This window comes from Orycteropus afer, unplaced genomic scaffold, assembly GCF_000298275.1.
Source record: "Orycteropus afer afer isolate SDZICR_OR568_19922 unplaced genomic scaffold, OryAfe1.0 scaffold00106, whole genome shotgun sequence".
In the NCBI taxonomy this organism is placed as follows: Eukaryota; Metazoa; Chordata; class Mammalia; order Tubulidentata; family Orycteropodidae; genus Orycteropus; species Orycteropus afer.
The window spans coordinates 7,849,080-7,865,356 of record NW_006921693.1 but is presented as its reverse complement, the minus strand read 5'-3'; the positions used below and the strand labels follow the sequence as shown (position 1 = coordinate 7,865,356).

The 16,277-nt window shown below is 36.9% G+C and overlaps 1 protein-coding gene across 1 annotated transcript in view; it reads left to right on the top strand.

Annotated features, from left to right (window-relative positions):
- The first annotated feature begins 4,208 nt into the window (after positions 1-4,208).
- LOC103199196 (steroid transmembrane transporter SLC22A24-like) overlaps positions 4,209-16,277 on the top strand; it is a 32,431-nt gene continuing 20,362 nt past the window's right edge. Inside the window, exons 1-6 of the mRNA XM_007943432.1 lie at positions 4,209-4,610; positions 6,184-6,287; positions 7,885-8,039; positions 8,137-8,305; positions 9,847-9,970; positions 12,343-12,458. Of these exons, the coding sequence (XP_007941623.1) occupies positions 4,209-4,610; positions 6,184-6,287; positions 7,885-8,039; positions 8,137-8,305; positions 9,847-9,970; positions 12,343-12,458 (1,070 nt within the window). The remainder of the gene's footprint in view (positions 4,611-6,183; positions 6,288-7,884; positions 8,040-8,136; positions 8,306-9,846; positions 9,971-12,342; positions 12,459-16,277) is intronic.

Below are 16,277 nucleotides of genomic sequence, written 5' to 3'. Positions count from 1 at the left end.
GGACTGAAGGGTCATGGTGGGTGAAGTGAGTGCACTTAACTTTTGCAGGGTAGAGAGTCCTTCTGCCTGGCTCTGGACATGGGTGTAGGGTTGCTCCTGCTTGGCTGCACCAGGTGATGGAGGCATCAGCTGGAAATATTGTTTGCTTTTTCTCAATACAGCTACATTGTCCATTTTGGGCTGGCAGGTTGCCAGTGATCTGTAATTCTCCAGGTCCACTGTTTTTGTAAAATTCCCCCTACCAGCTGACAGTTGGTCTGACTCTTCAGCTTTGCTTTTGCTACTCAGGTTTCCAAAGCTGTCATCTATATTCGATTCACTTGCTTCCTCAGGTCTTTGCTGTAATGGACACTTCAAGCTGAAGGTGTCCTTTAAAGCACAAATCTATTTAATTTTGATGATATCCAGTTTATCTATTGCTTCTTTTGTTACTTGCAATTTTGACGTAATATCTCAGAAGTCATCGTCTGATCATGATGACCTACGTTCATATATTCTTCAAAGAATTTTGTAGTATTAGCTTTTACATTTAAATATTTGATCCAGTTTCAGTTCATTTTTGTATATGGTGTGAAGAAAGGATGAATTTTCATCCTTTTGAGTATGAATATCCAGTTTTCCCAATACCATTTGCTGAGAAAGCTATTCTTTCCCTATTGAAAGGCCTTGGCACTGTTAAAAATCAATTTACTCTAAATCTGAATGTTTATTTTGTAGAGTCTCAATCCTACTCAATTGATCTATCTATTATTATGCCACTACCACAAATTATTTTCATTGTAGTTTTGCAATTAGTTTTGAAATCAGGAAGTGTACATCCTCTTCTTCTTTTTTTTTTTTTTTAATTAAATTTTTGTTGTGATTTAGGTGATAGTTTACAGAGAAAATTCATTTTTAATACAGCAGTTCATCCTCTTCCTCAATGCCACTGTGTTGATCACTCACATTTGGTACATTGCCCTTCCTTTCACCTAAATCAATACTTGTTTTATTTTTCTCAAGATTATTTTCAGTATCCTAGGTCCCTTGATATTTCATGTGGATTTTGGAATCATCTTGTTTATTCCTGCAGAATTTTGATAGTGATTCTGTTGAAAATGTTGATGAATTTGGGCAGAAAGATCTATTAACAATATTATGTCTTCTGATCCATAAAGATAGGATTTTTTTAAATTTATGTAGGTCTTCTTTAGATGCTTTCAATCATGTTCTATAGTTTTCAGAGTATAAGTTTTGCATCTCTTTTGTTAAATTTATTTCTATGTATTTTATTCATTTTGATGCTACAGACAGAATTGTTTCCTTATTTTCATTTATTGTTTGTTCATTACTACTGGATAGAAATATAATTGAATTTTGTATATTTATCTTATATCCTGTAACCTTATAAACTCTATATCAAATAGTTTTTTAACTATAATATTTTTATACCCAATATTTTCATTTTAATTATATTCTCTATAGTCACTCATTCCTACCTCATGCCACAAACAACTTTCTTATTTCTAGAGTTTTACTATGCTACTTTAAGATTATTGAAATTTTATTCTATTAATCCTAATTCACATGGGATATGTTCCTCATTTGTGATGATCTTCGTTCTATATTTTCCCTATTCTTTTCTGATAAGTGGCTGTTCTCCTTGACAACCTCCACTAAATAGTGGGACTTAATAAAGGGAGCTAAGTGCCAGACCAAGCATGTTTCTTGCAGTATAATTTAAATTTAATTAGTTTTCAGAAATGTATGTTGCTGTTGTTGTTGTTTGCCGTCAAGTCGGCCCCGACTCATAGCGACCTCTCCTTGGGTTTCCGAGGCAGTTATCACCACAGAAGTAGGATTGCCCAACCTTCCTTCTGAGGAGTGGCTCAGGCTCAGAAATGTATACACTTGTGTAATTGTTATCATGATGAAGAGTATTTCCATAATCCTAGAAAGCTACCTCATGTCACTGTATTGTAATTTCTCCAACATCTTCAGCCTAGGCAAATACTGATGTAATTTTTATTATTATGGATTACTTTGGCCTGCTATTGAATTCCATATAAATAGAGGCACACTTATGCATTCTTTTATGTCTAGCTTCTTCTAAAAGTATAACATAGTTGAGATTCACCCATGCTGTTGCAGTTATCAACAATCTGTTCCAATTTTAGTATTGAATAGTGTCCCTCAAATTATTTGCCATTTTCATATTATAGTTGATTGATACTATTAATACTATAAAAATAAATATAATGAGAATGCCTTGGGATGAAATAATGCTCTATATATGAAGATAAAAGAGACATTACATGTTAAAATATGATGTAATATGCTCCCTCTTGAACTTAAACCAATCTATGACATGTCACTGTCCAATCATATTATTTCATCCCCACTACCAATCTCTTCCTGAACACTAACCCCACATGACCTACCATATTTTTCCTTTTTCCTTTAACTCTTTTATCCCAATTCATTTTTTAAACTTTTTCAGCAAATCAGTTTATATTTCAGTTCAACAACTGTCTTTCCCTAATATTACAATTTAATTACCTGCCTTTCCTTATTTTCTTTTCATACATTTTCATTGTTTTTGCTTTCACTACAAAAAAAAAAAAAAAAACATAGCTTAGGAACATATTTATTTGTGTGTATTGTTGTTTTAATTTTGCTTACCTTACTAAAAATGATTACAGATAAAATTATAATATGTCTGGGGTTGACTATAAAATAATCCAGTGTAGGCAGGGAAAGAGGAGCATGGTAGATAGACATGAAACTAGATTGACTGTATTTTGGTAATTATTGAAGCTGATGATACATTATAATCTCCTCTGTACTTTTTGAAGATGTCCATAATAGAAAAATTTTACTTCAAATGTAAGTAAAACCTGTCTCTTCTGATAGATGGTAAGATTTGTGACAGTCAAGGATATATCATTTTAAATTCAAGCTTATATACCCAGTGATTAGCTAAATTTCTAGTACACATTTGTCAGTCATCAAATAGTTACTGCCCAGTTACATAATACTGCATAGCAAACTACCACAAAATATAGTGGCATACAACAATAATTTAGTGTTCTTGCTCACATTTCTGGGGGTTGATTGAGTTCAGGACAGTTGTAACTTGGCCTCTCTCCTGTGGGTGCATTCATTCAGAGGTGGGACAGGATTCATCTGACAGTGTGCCCATGCACATATCTTCCTAGGAGAGTTGTGAATTGGCCAAGCATCTGTCTCTGCAAACAGAGAGCCAGATCCATATGGCTCATGCATCCTTTCTCAGAGTTTGAAGTTTTCAGGGCAGGGGAACTTTGCTTTACATGTGGTTGCTGATTTACCTCAGAGGACTTTTCCATGAGACCCAGGTGAAAGCTGCAAGATTTCGAATTACTTAACATGGGAGATGCCTAATACAATTTCTACCACACACTACTGGTCAAACAAGTGAATTCAGATTAGCCCTTATTCAGGGAGAGGGAAGTGACCCCATCTCTTGGTGTGGGAAGCATCACACAAGTCCAGAGAAGAAAGGAATCAATCTCTCCACCTTTACTGAATATTTGGCAGAATTATTGACTGAATACATGAATGAATTATGTTAGTTTTAAGGAAAATCTACATATCAACATTATAACAATTACCAGTAGTTATAATTCAATTTTTTGTTTGCATTCCTAGAAGTCTTGTGTTTTAAAGTTTGTACCTAAATGAAATGGAACAACTTATGCCTATTTTTCCAAGAATGTATTGTAGAATTATTTTAGACAAAGCTGATTTATAAAAATTTTACAAGACGACTTGGTGAAGTGTTTCTCTTCCAATGTGGGAGGTGAATGTTTCCAACTCTTTCATTAGATAGATCTAAGTGTTTAGAAAGTTGTTTGTATTGCTGTTGTTGTTGTTTTTAACTTTCAATTAACCAGAGCTATCTTTCAGATGAGAAGGAACCCTGGTGGTACAGTGATTAAGGGCTCAGCTGCTTACCCAACGGTCAACAGTTTGAACTCACCAGCTGCTCAATGGCAGAAAGCTGTGGCCGTCTGCTTCTATGAAAATTATAGCCTTGGTAACCCTAGGGGCAGTTCTACTCTGTACTTTAGAATCATTATGAGTTGAAATCAACTCAACAGCATTGGGTTTGTTTTTGATTTGTCTTTCAGGCAAAGTAAACCTTTAGTATAAACAAAAATTCATTCACCTGCCATTCTGATACATTCATGGCCTTCTCCGAAATTTTACTGCATGTAGGAAATCTTGGGAAATTCCAGATTCTGTTATTCATTTTGATCTTATTGATAACAACACTGATGAATGTTCACAACTTGGTGGATAATTTTACATCAGCCACCCCTGCTCACCGGTGCTACATCCATCTCCTTGACAATACCACATTTGTCACCAACACCTCTGTGAATCTAACAACTGAAGCACTCCTGAGGGTTTCCATACCAATGGGCCCAAATTACAAACCAGAGCAGTGCCGTCGATTCCGCCAGACACAGTGGCAACTCCTGGATTCTAATATGTCAATCACAAACATCAGTGAGCTAGAGACAGAACCATGCCTGGATGGTTGGATCTATGACCAAAGCATTTTTACCTCTACCATTGTGACACAGGTATGATACAAATACCATGTGAAAAAAACTATGCAAACTTTTTCTAAATGCATAGCACTATGCTAAACCTAAGGAGCTCTGGTGGTGCAGTGCTTAAGGTATTTCACAGCTAACCAGAAGGTTGGTGGTTGAAACCCACCAGCTTCTCCGCAGAAGGAAGATGGAGTAATCTACTTCCATAAAGATTTACAGCCTTGGAAAGCCAATGGGGGAGTTGGAATTGCCTCGATGGCAGTGAGTTTGGTTTGGTATGCTAAATCTACTCAATGCAATCAGACATGTTGTTGTTGTTGTTGTTGTTATGCGCCATTGAGTCGGACCTGACTCATAGCGACCCCTCCTTGGGTTACCAAGGCAGTATTATTACGAAAGTAGATTGCCCAACCTTCCTTCTGAGGAGTGGCTGGTGGGTTTGAACTGCCAGCCTTCTGGTTAGCAGTCAAGTGCCTTAGGCTCTATGCTACCGAGCTCCTGTTATAAGACATAGTTCTATTATAAAAAGTAGTATAAGAAGAAGAAAAAGAAATGGAATTCTTTGGACATCTGGTTAGCAGTCAAATACCTTAGGCACCATGCTACCGGAGCTCCTTTCTATTATCTGTGTTGTTGTTGTTGTTGTTATGTGCTGTCAAGTTGGACCCAACTCATAGTGACCCCTCCTTGGGTTTCAGAGGCAGTATCACTACAGAAAAAGATCGCTCAACCTTCCTTCTGAGGAGTGGCTGGTGGGTTTGAACTGCCAGCCTTCTGGTTAACAGTCAAGTGCCTTAGGCACTACACCACCAGAGCTCTCTCTTTCATCTGTAGACAGTTCTTTTTCTAGCAAAGTGATTTAGAGTGCAGGTTCTGAAATCAAGTAGAGCTGAAATTGAAGCCCATTTTGGCCATCAGAAGCTAGTGTTGTTTAGCATTTGTTAATGTCTCTGAACTTCAAATTTTGATACATAAGTTGTCTACTTCCAATCATCAAATTTATGCCAAATCAAGGATTTTGATCTATTTTTCAGCTTGATAACTTGATAACTTGATAACTCATACTCATCCATAAATACACAAACATGATAGATATGAAGTTTACACAACTTCTAGTATCAAAAAATAATAAAACTTTCTATTTTCTTATCATTTACTAATAATGTTCATGTATTATGGAATATATTCTGTATTTCCTGATTTCTGTCATCTTGATGTACTTTTTCATTGCCCACCATTAAATGTGCTGTCCCTGCTAAAGTAATACAATCATGTAAATGTTTTGTTGAAACATACTAAGAAGATACATAACCTTTTTATATGTAGTTAGTGCTTACAATGATGGAAAATATGATAGCAAGGAAAATGGATAACACACATTATCTTTCCCACTAAAATTTGTCTCTCGATCTCTGCTATAAACACAGTGTCTGACAAACTACTTGGAATTTAGCAGTCTTTGAGGGTTTAAAACATTAAAACAAATCAAATTTCTAACAAAATAGCTCATTTTTCCTCCCCCAAACAGATCTTTCCATTTAATTGTATTTTCTGCTTCTAGTTTCTTTCCAAACCTGCTGTTTTTATTTCTGTTTTTCAGTGGGATTTGGTATGTGATAAAAAATCATTCAAATCATTGTCACAGTCCATTTTCTTCACTGGGCAAATGATGGGAACACCCATAAGTGGCTACTTTGCTGACAGGTGAGACTCAAAAAGAAGGAATTAACAACCTCTGTGTTAGGAACATTGGGCTACATGTTGACGGAAAGAACATGTTGACAGAAAGAAAGGTATTTGCAACAGAGGAGAAATAAGTTGAAAAGAAATGTTACATGGACATTTACTACCTATTACAGGGTGGTAGAGATACACATTTCCAAGGAAGAAGTAATGTCGGAGTCAGTAAAAATGGACTCTAAAAGTTGAGAAAATGACTTGTAGGCTTTAATTAGAAGTACAAGTTAAAGAAAGAAGAGGGAATGAAGGTAGTAGAACTGGCTTAGTAAATGTAGAGAGATGTTCTCAAGTTCAGAGGCAAAGACTGTAAGGGGCATGAATTAGTGCATAATATTCATGTAATGAGGTAACATGAGATAAGTAAATTTCTCAGATTTTCAAGAAGTTTGAAAGTCATGCCAAGGACACTGAATTTTCTTCTGAGGCCATAGGTTACAAAAGAATTATTGATAATTTCTGTGACTTGATGGAAATGGGTTTAATAAAGAATGACTTAATGTGATAAACCAAGGAGATTGGCGAAGTATGGATCGCAGGTGCACAAACACTACAGCAATACAAACAAAAAGAGAAGAAGCTCTAAGGTGTTACAGATATCTGCATTGCAGAGTTACAATAGGTAGTAACAAAAAATATTCAAAAACAGTTTATGAAGGGATTTTGGATAATTCCATTCTGTAAGTTCAGGTAGCACAGTGGCTAAGGCACTTGACTGCCAACCAGAAAGCTAATGGTTCAAACCCACCAGCCACTCCTCGGAAGAAAGATGGAGCAATCTACTTCCATAGTGATAGTGCCTCGGAAACCCAAGGAGGGGTCGCTATGAGTCGTGTCCGACTTGATGGCACATAACAACAACAACAACAAGTGCGGGAAGGAGTTAGTATGGTAAAAACATGAAAACTTATAGTGAAGCCATGATTCCGTTTTGAAAATAAAAGCACAAAGAGTGGTTTGTGCTAACAATTTGCCAGACACTGGATTGGATGTTGTTTCTCTAAGACAATATATGATTACAAGTAATTTAAAGTTTATTGGTGATGATGGACATGTATTAGAAGAGTCTCACCTAATCTTACAAAAGTAACAATTGGCACATGCATCAGATATTGTAGGATCATATGTTGTTGTCAGGTGCTATTGCATTGTCTCTGACTCGTAGCAACCTCATGTACAACAGAACGAAACACTGCCCGGTCCTATGCCAGCCTCACAGTCCCTGCTATACCTCAGCCCATCATTGCAGCCACTGTGTCAATCCACCTTGTTGAGGGCCTTCCCCTTTTTCATTGACCCTCCACTTTACCAAGTATGATATCTTTCCCAGAGAATGGTCCCTTCTAACAACATGAGCAAAGTAGGTGAGACAAAGTCTGGTCATTCTCACTTCCAAGGAGCATTCTGGCTGTATTTCTTCCAGGACATGTAAACAAACAAACAACAACAACAAAAAAAAAAATGTAGGGGAGATCTAAATAGGACTTCAAGTATTTGTGTAATGGTAAACTCTACTGTTTTGATTTTTTAGATGTTTTTACTAACTCAATTGGTTATTACCTAGATTTGGCCGGAAACCAGTGTTGCTATGCTTTTCTCTGCTATTTGGATTGTTTGGAACTTGTTCATTATTTGCCTCAACCTTCCCAGTTTACTGTATGATAAGATTTATTATGGCAATATCCCTGGGCACAGTAACTAGCAATAACATCATACTTCGTAAGTTAGTTTTAATTCTCTCTCCTTTACGTGTACTTGAGTGAATGTTTTAAACATTCACTTGATTGTCTGTCAGAATTGTTATTCTTCCTTTCAGTTATAGAATGGATTCCAACAAAGGCTCGAACACAAATGATGACAGCTCTTTCAATGTCTATGAGCACTGGCCAGATTTTACTAGCTGGAGTGACTTATGCCTTTCGAGACTGGCACATTGTACAGTTAGCCATCTCATTGCCTTATTTGGCTTACTTCTTGCTCCTATGGTATGTTTAACTTTTTTGTTTGTTTGTTTTATTAGTTTAAGGGACCCTAGGAAGAGCAGGCCATCTATACTTTGTAATAAAAGATATTATCCTTATCCCTCGTCTCTATAGTTTAACTCACTTGAGAAATTCACGTCTGGAAACCCTGACATGATGCACCTAGAGATGGCTGGACTGTTGTTATCTATAGACTCATTCATGCGTCTTTCTAGACTAGGATGGCTGGAATCACTGGAGCTCTTTAAGCATCTTTATGTCCACAAGGTTTTCCACGGCCATCTTGGGTTACCTTACAACATGGAGGTTGCACGGCACTCAAATTTCATAAATGGCTTCTCCCAAATTGAGTATGCCAAGAAACAGAAAGTGAAACCTGAAAGTCTCTTAAGGCTTGGCTGCAGGAACTGGCACAGTTCACATCCTCCATATTCCATCGGTCAAATCAGTCACAAATTCTGCCAGGATTCAAGGGGGGAGGTATACACCCCACTTCTCACTGGCAGTTGAGTCAAAGAAGCCACAGCCAGCTTTAATTTATCACACATACAAACTTACTCCACTGAGTTCTATTTTATTTCCTAATGAGTAGACGAAGTGAAAAGCCTCAGAAGACAATTATTCAAATTTGTCTTAATTCACTATTTAATCAATTCTATCCCTAAATTTAATTGATTAAAATGGCATTAAGCTTGTGTTCCTCCCTCTTCACTAGAAATGCACGGTTCCAGCTAAAGTAATGCAGAGAGAATCTTTCTAAAATTTTTATCATTTATCTTGCTCAGATTTACTCTTTGAAATGCACAGGAAAGAAGGACACAGGGAAAAGGTAACCCACAAACAGGAAGTGAGAAGTCAGCTCTTACATTATGGGGATTGCAATCAGTGTCATGGGGGAAAAAAAAGTGTGTATGAACTGTTGTGTGGAAAATGAATTTGTTCTGTAAACTTTCATCCAAATCACAATAAAAAAGAAGTAAGGATAGTGGTTACTGTTGAGGGAGGTTTCTAAAAGTACAGTAAATGTTTTTTTCTGGATGTTGGTTACATAAGTAGGTTTGATTTGTGGATATTGAAGCTTACACTTATGTGAATCATTATATACTACACATATACTGAGCTTCAATTCAAAATTAAAAAGAAAAAGAAATACTCTTTGAGAACTTATAAATATTCAAGCTTTATGGAAGCAGACTGCCTCTTCTTCCTCCCACAGAGTGAAGCACTGCCTTGTGGTTAACAGCCAAATGCCTTAAATGTTGCACCACCAGTTCCTCTATAAGTATACCAGAGATATTCTTTTGCTCAGGTTTTTTTCAAGGTTTCTATTTCAATTTCTTATTAGAATACAAATAAACCGAAACTACATGCATAGTTGACTATCAGAGGTTATCATTTACATTAGTGTTTTCCACAGAATAAAGGAATGGATTTATTGAGGACCAAACATGGATACATTTATGAAAGTTAAATAATACCATAAACACGATGGTTCTTCAGACGTGAACTGCTTCCTGATTACATCTTCGCTGTGCTTTGCCTAGGTGGTTTTCAGAATCTGCCCGCTGGCTGATTGTGACTGGTAAACTAGACAAAGCACTCAAAGAACTGAAGAAAGTTGCCCGATTTAATGGCAAAAATGATGCTGCAGAGAACCTAACCATTGAGGTGAGAGAAAACTGTGGTAGATCTGGGCAGCTTTTTTTCCATCCCTGGAAAAATAGCACAATTGCAAAAATGATGACAGTGACACACAGTTACTAAACAACTACATTGTTGTTGTTGTTGTTATGTGCCATTGAGTTGGCCCCGAAGCAAAACAAAATATGACCAATAGAGATTGTCGTTTCTGTAAATCAATTCATTTTGTTAGAAAACTATTTAACACCTTTTCTACTTAGCACCCTATGGAAACTGATAAGAATAATAGCACATTTTACTGAGACAAAAATGCATGCACACACCAAATTAAAAGCCAAACCCATTGCCCTCCGGTCAATACTGACTCACAGTGCCACTATAGGACAGAGTAGAACTACCCCGTGGGGTTGCCAAGACCATAATCTTTAAGAAAGCAGACTCCCACATCTTTCTCTTGCAGAGCAGCTGTGGGTTCCACCCGCCTACCTTCCAGTTAGAGCTGAGGTCTTAACCACTGTGCGAGCAGGACTCCTTCCTACACACAAACACACATGCATGTACGAGTGCGTGCACACACACACGCATACACATGTAAATAGACCCAAATCCAACCCATTGCCATGAAGAGATCCAACTCACAGCGACCCTATAGCTCAGAGGAGAACTGCCCTATAGGGTTTCCAAGGCTGTAAAGCTTTATGAAAGCAGACTGCATCATCTCCTCTTGCAGAGTAAAGCACTGACTGCCTCGTGGTTAGCAGCCGAATGTCTTAATCACTGCACCACCAGTGCCTCCATAAGTATAGCAGAGATACTCTTTTGCTCAGAATGTCTCATTTCCCTGAGAATGGACTTAGTGTTCCTAACTCCATCTAACAACTGTTAGTTAAATTTGCTCTTTTTAGTTTCTTTCTCATTTTTGATACAGATTAGGACATTTTGCCCTGATTTGAAACATGTCACAGTACTTAGTGAGGAATGGCTACCCTTGAAACTGACAAGATGATAGTTTTAAACCACGAATTGATAACTAATATCTAAAAACCTATATGCTAATATTTACTATGGGAGCTCTGGTAGCATAGTGCCTAAGGCACTTGACTGCTAACCAGAAGGCTGGCGGTCCAAACCCACCAGCCACTCCTCGGAAGTAAGGTTGGGCAATCTACTTCCGTAGTGATACTGCCTCGGAAATCCAAGGAGGGGCCGCTATGAGTCGGGTCCAACTCCACAGCACATATCAACCACCCACCAATATTTACTGTATTTACTATAGCACATAACATGTTTATAAGATGCTGCAAAAGACATTCCATGCCTTGCTGTTGAAAAACAGGCCGTCTTCAAGATAACCATGAACAATACAAAATACTTTGGTATTTTTGCACAAATTCTTGAGATTTAAAGGAATAGATAAAACTAGGGAAAATTAGAAATTTTTCATTTATCTTTCCACTATTGGTACATGGCTATTATATATGTGATAAGGTCAATTTTCAACTAGGATGATGCCAGTGACTTGATAGGACCTTGAAGGAAAGCTAATCTCATATCTACACATGTCCTAGAGTGGTGTGTCCCTACCTGGATGAATGACAATTAGATATGGGTGGCTCTGCCTTGAGCACGTCATAATGCCATAGACAAGGAAAGTATGTACTTGATACTATAATGAGAGATATACTATGAAAAGTCCTATTATATAAATGAATTTTTTGAGTGCCCAAGACTTTTTATGGACGATATAGTAGTTAAGAGTCTTTTTGTACATAAAAAGTCAATTTATTATTTAATCTTATTGAAAATATTACATTTAATAACATCTCATAAATATCAAAGCAAAATCTCAGATCCACATGAGATAACCAAATGGAAATAGTTTAAATAATAACATAAGTGCTAAAAGATTAGGAGCTCTGTTAGCATAGTGCCTATGGCATTTGACTGCTAACCAGAAGGATAGCGGTTTAAACCCACCAGCCACTCCTCAGAAGGAAGATGGGGCAATCTACTTCCGTAGTGATACTGCCTCGGAAACCCAAGGAGGGGTCGCTATGAGTTGGGTCCGACTCGATGGCAAACAACAACAACAACAAAAGATTACAGCCAAGGAAACCCTCTGAACCGTTCTGCTCTGTAACAGATGGGGTTGCCATCAGTCAGCAACAGCTAACAACAACCACAGCCACAGAGCAAATCATGCTTCCATATATGCTGGGGTATGATCGTGTGGCTTAGAAGATAATTAAGAATGTTTCTGGACAAAAGAATTGTTAATGACCATTAATCGTTAATGAGTACTAATTGTTAATGACTGTTATGTTCAGTCATTGGTTTTGGTACTTTCTCTGTATCTCTAACAACGCATATAACTCTTTTTGTTTTTTGCATGCATGGAGCTTTTGAAATCCACAATGCAGGAAGAACTTGCTTCATGCACTCATTCTTCTAAACTCAAGGAGCTCATTGCCAGTTCCACCATGCGCAAAATCATATGCTGTTTCTGCTTTATGCGGTTTGTATGTCCTCTTAATTCCCTAAATGTTAGGGACCTTTCTAGTAGCTTCCATGTCATTTAATAACTGATTGCATGTGCTTTGGGACAAAGCAGATCCATACGATGTAGCAGAGAACAAAATAAAGTGAAAAGATTGCATTTGGTAAAATATAAACTTTAATAGAAAAAGGTAAGTAATTTAGATATTATGATGAATTTTTATTAGGAGCTCTGGTGGCATAGTGCCTAAGGCATTTGACTGCTAACCTGAAGCCTGGCAGTTCAAGTCCACCAGCCACTCCTCGGAATGAAGGTTGGGCAATCTACTTCCATAGAGATATCACCTCGGTATCAACGAAGGAGAGGTTGCTATGAGTCGAATCAACTTGACAGCTTGTAATGATGACTTATGTAAGCTGAGAACCACCAGTGCTAGTACGTTTAAGGAAAGGCAATCAACTTCATTTATGTTACAGGGCAATAGTGTACAGTGCCTACAAATGCAGTGTTTTGTTAACTGAGAACAATACTCAAATCTCTGTTTATATAATCACCAACCTGACATGAGCTCGGGCAAATTGCTTACACTCTCTGATCATTAACACATTGTCTGGGAAATTAAGATAGTTATACCAAATTCATACAGTGGCTAAAGGAGATCTATCTATTCAACTGTCATCAAATTCTGATTCTGCTCTTAAAATTTGCCTAGAACTGTTTTAAGTCTGAAAATTTAACAATGAATAAACCATATACAGTGTTCATTTTCACTGTTGGATGTTTTCTGATAAGATAGAGATAAGCTAATGCGTAAATATATGTCTGCTTCTAAGAAGATAAAAGGAACTCTAGAGGTCTAGTGGGTAAGGCATTTTGACTGTTAACCAAAAGGTTGGTGGTTTGAACCCACCAGCTGCTCCATGGAAGAAAGATGAAGCAGTTTGCTTCTGTAAAGATTTACGGCTTCGGAAACCCAACGGGGGTTGCTCTGAGTCAGAATCGACTTGATGGCAATGAGTTTGTTTTTTTGGATTAGAAGATAGGCAGTGAAAGGACCAGAAAGATGTTATATATAGGACAGCAGATAGTGGTCTGTTTAATAGGATAGCATTTGAGAAAAAGAATGAAATGAAGAGATTTCGCAAAGCACTTGATTGCATGATAGAGAACACAGCAGGCTGCTTGAGATTTCAAGCTCAGGAGCTAGAATGTCGGGTTTAAGCTTGGTTCTGCTGGCTAGTAGCCTTGTGAATTTAGCAGCCTACTTGATAGTTTATTATTTAGTTCAGGTAGAAAGGACAGAAAGAGAAAATTCCTTTAGATAGTATGACTAAGGAGACTAGCGGGTATGAAGCTGAGGGAGCAGAGGAAAAGAGGAAGGAAATAACTGAATATATGTTGTTGTGGTGGTGGTTATGATTTTTGACTCTTAGTGGCCCAAGGTGCCACAGTAGAACTGTCCCATAGGGTTTCCTAGGCTGTATTCTTTACAGAAGCAGATCTCCAGGTGGGCTCACATAGCTAGCCATTAGGTTAGAAGTGGAACACTTAATCATTGCACAACCAGGGCTATAGGGCTAAATTCAAGTATTACTTTATAAACCAAGATAATGATTTCAGATTTTCTCAATGAGGAATGGAGCCTCTGGAAGGTGTGGAACAGAAGAGTGTCATTGATAAGTAATGTAAGATGTATCTATGTTGACCTTACCATGATGGAGGAGCAAGCACTAGGTTCACTCTCCAACCATAAACTAATAGGTAGCTTGATAAAATGTATGAGATAACTGTTGACAGATGTTGGCCAACTGACAATTTAGGATTGTGACCACTGAGAAAAGGGAAACAAATAAGATTAGCCCTATGATTTTCCCTGGCTCTCTGCCTGGAAATGCATTCTGGACCACAGAGCACAGTGATCCCAATGAGTTGAAGAGACATTGACTTGTTTTAGTGAGTCTGAGTAAGAAGATTGAAATTCTGTAACGATGTTCTGGAGAGGAGAGAAACACACAGAAAAAAACATCATTACAAATATGTCTATAGAGGCCCTTGAGTCTTTGCTGAATACTAAGCTGTACACTCTCAGGATGAAACTCCACCAACTTGAACCAAAAGTGACTGGTGACATGAGGACTGAATAGGTCCTAAATGTAATACACAGCAAGGAGATCTTTCATTTCCTACCAGTCAGAGGACAGAGTACTTCCTGATCCCATAGGAGATTCATTATAGACCTCAAAAGGTCCACAGCTCAGTAGTTGAACTTAAATATCCGTAGTGTAAAGGCTACTTTATACATATTCTCTCCTTCATTAAATAGCTTAAAACAAGCCTCAAAATGATATTCAAGTAACTTAAATCCCTGTCCAAAAGAAGCACTGACATTCTTTAAAGAGAAAAAATAGAATTCAGACACTCAGAAACGTACAATACACAATATTCACTATTACATCAAAATTTACTGTATATCTAAAAGAAGCACAAAAATGTGCTTTATAGTCAGGACCAGAATCAATAAATGCAGAATGAAGTGGCAATCCATGCTGCATCCTCATTAGACTCACAAATCTCTCCCAATTGCCTTTCACCACAACCTCCTTGTTCCTTTAGAGCATGCTTAGGGTTAAAATTCTCCATGACAAATGTAGGAGGTTAAAAATATTTAAGAAGATGTTCCTTCAGAACACGTTTGAAAAAGTAACTTATTTTAGAAAAACACAAATAGGAAACTGGCATTCAATTTTAAAGAAAGATATGTACATCCAGAGCAGTGCTAATCTGATACTAATGGGCATTTTCAGTTAGAACACATCTATGATGAAATGGACATATTTATTTGGCTCAAGGATATGTGCTGAATGACTTTCAAATACCACTTTGATCATGTCACCATGTGAGCTCAAATCTTCAGTATTTTCTAGGTGTCTAGTTAAAACTCATTGGCTTCGCAATCTATGTCTTCCTGTTCGTCCCCTGACCTTTTCTTGTCTTTTTGTAGGTTAATCCCTTCAGTCTTATATTTCAGGCTACCATTAACCATCAGTGGTTATTGATTCACAAAAGTAGATCTTATGCTCATGAATTTGCTGATACATTTTTCCAATTTCAGGATAGCTACCTATTTCATCTCTATTTGTCTAGCTCTTATGTAAAGTTAAAAGCAAATCTCAAGATATATTGCCTTTGGAAGGTTTTTCTGCTGTCTCCTTAAGATGAGTGCATGTGCTATTCATTAAAGCTAACTATTAATGTATGTATAATTCTGAAAATAATTAGGAATTTAATTTCTTTATTAGGTAAAGGACTGTTAAGATTTTCCTCTTCTTCTTGAATCTCTGCTGTTTCTGTGTATCTGCAATAAATTTTTACATTTTATCAAACTTGCTGAATTTATTAGCATAACTGTTTAGAGTATTTTCTTATTATTCTTTTAATGTAGAAAATGTAATGATATGTTTCTTTATTTCTTAATAGCAATAATCAATGTTTACTATTTTTGGTATTAATCAGTCAAGAAAAGTTGTATCAGCTTAACTGATTTTTTTTCAAATAATCAGATTTTACTTTCTTCGTGAGTCATGGGGTATGGAAAATAGTGATGTTTAATTTCCAAGTGTTTGGGATTTTTACCATGATCATTTTTGCTGTTGATTTCTATATCACTACTATTTTGGTTGAAGTAAATATACTGTATGATTTCAATCATTCTGAATGACATATTCAGTGTATTCATTATTTTGATGAATTTTCCATGTGCACTTAAAAAAGTGTGTATTCTGCTGTTGTTGTATAGAGTGATTTATAAATGTCAATTGTTGTTGTTACGTCCCATCA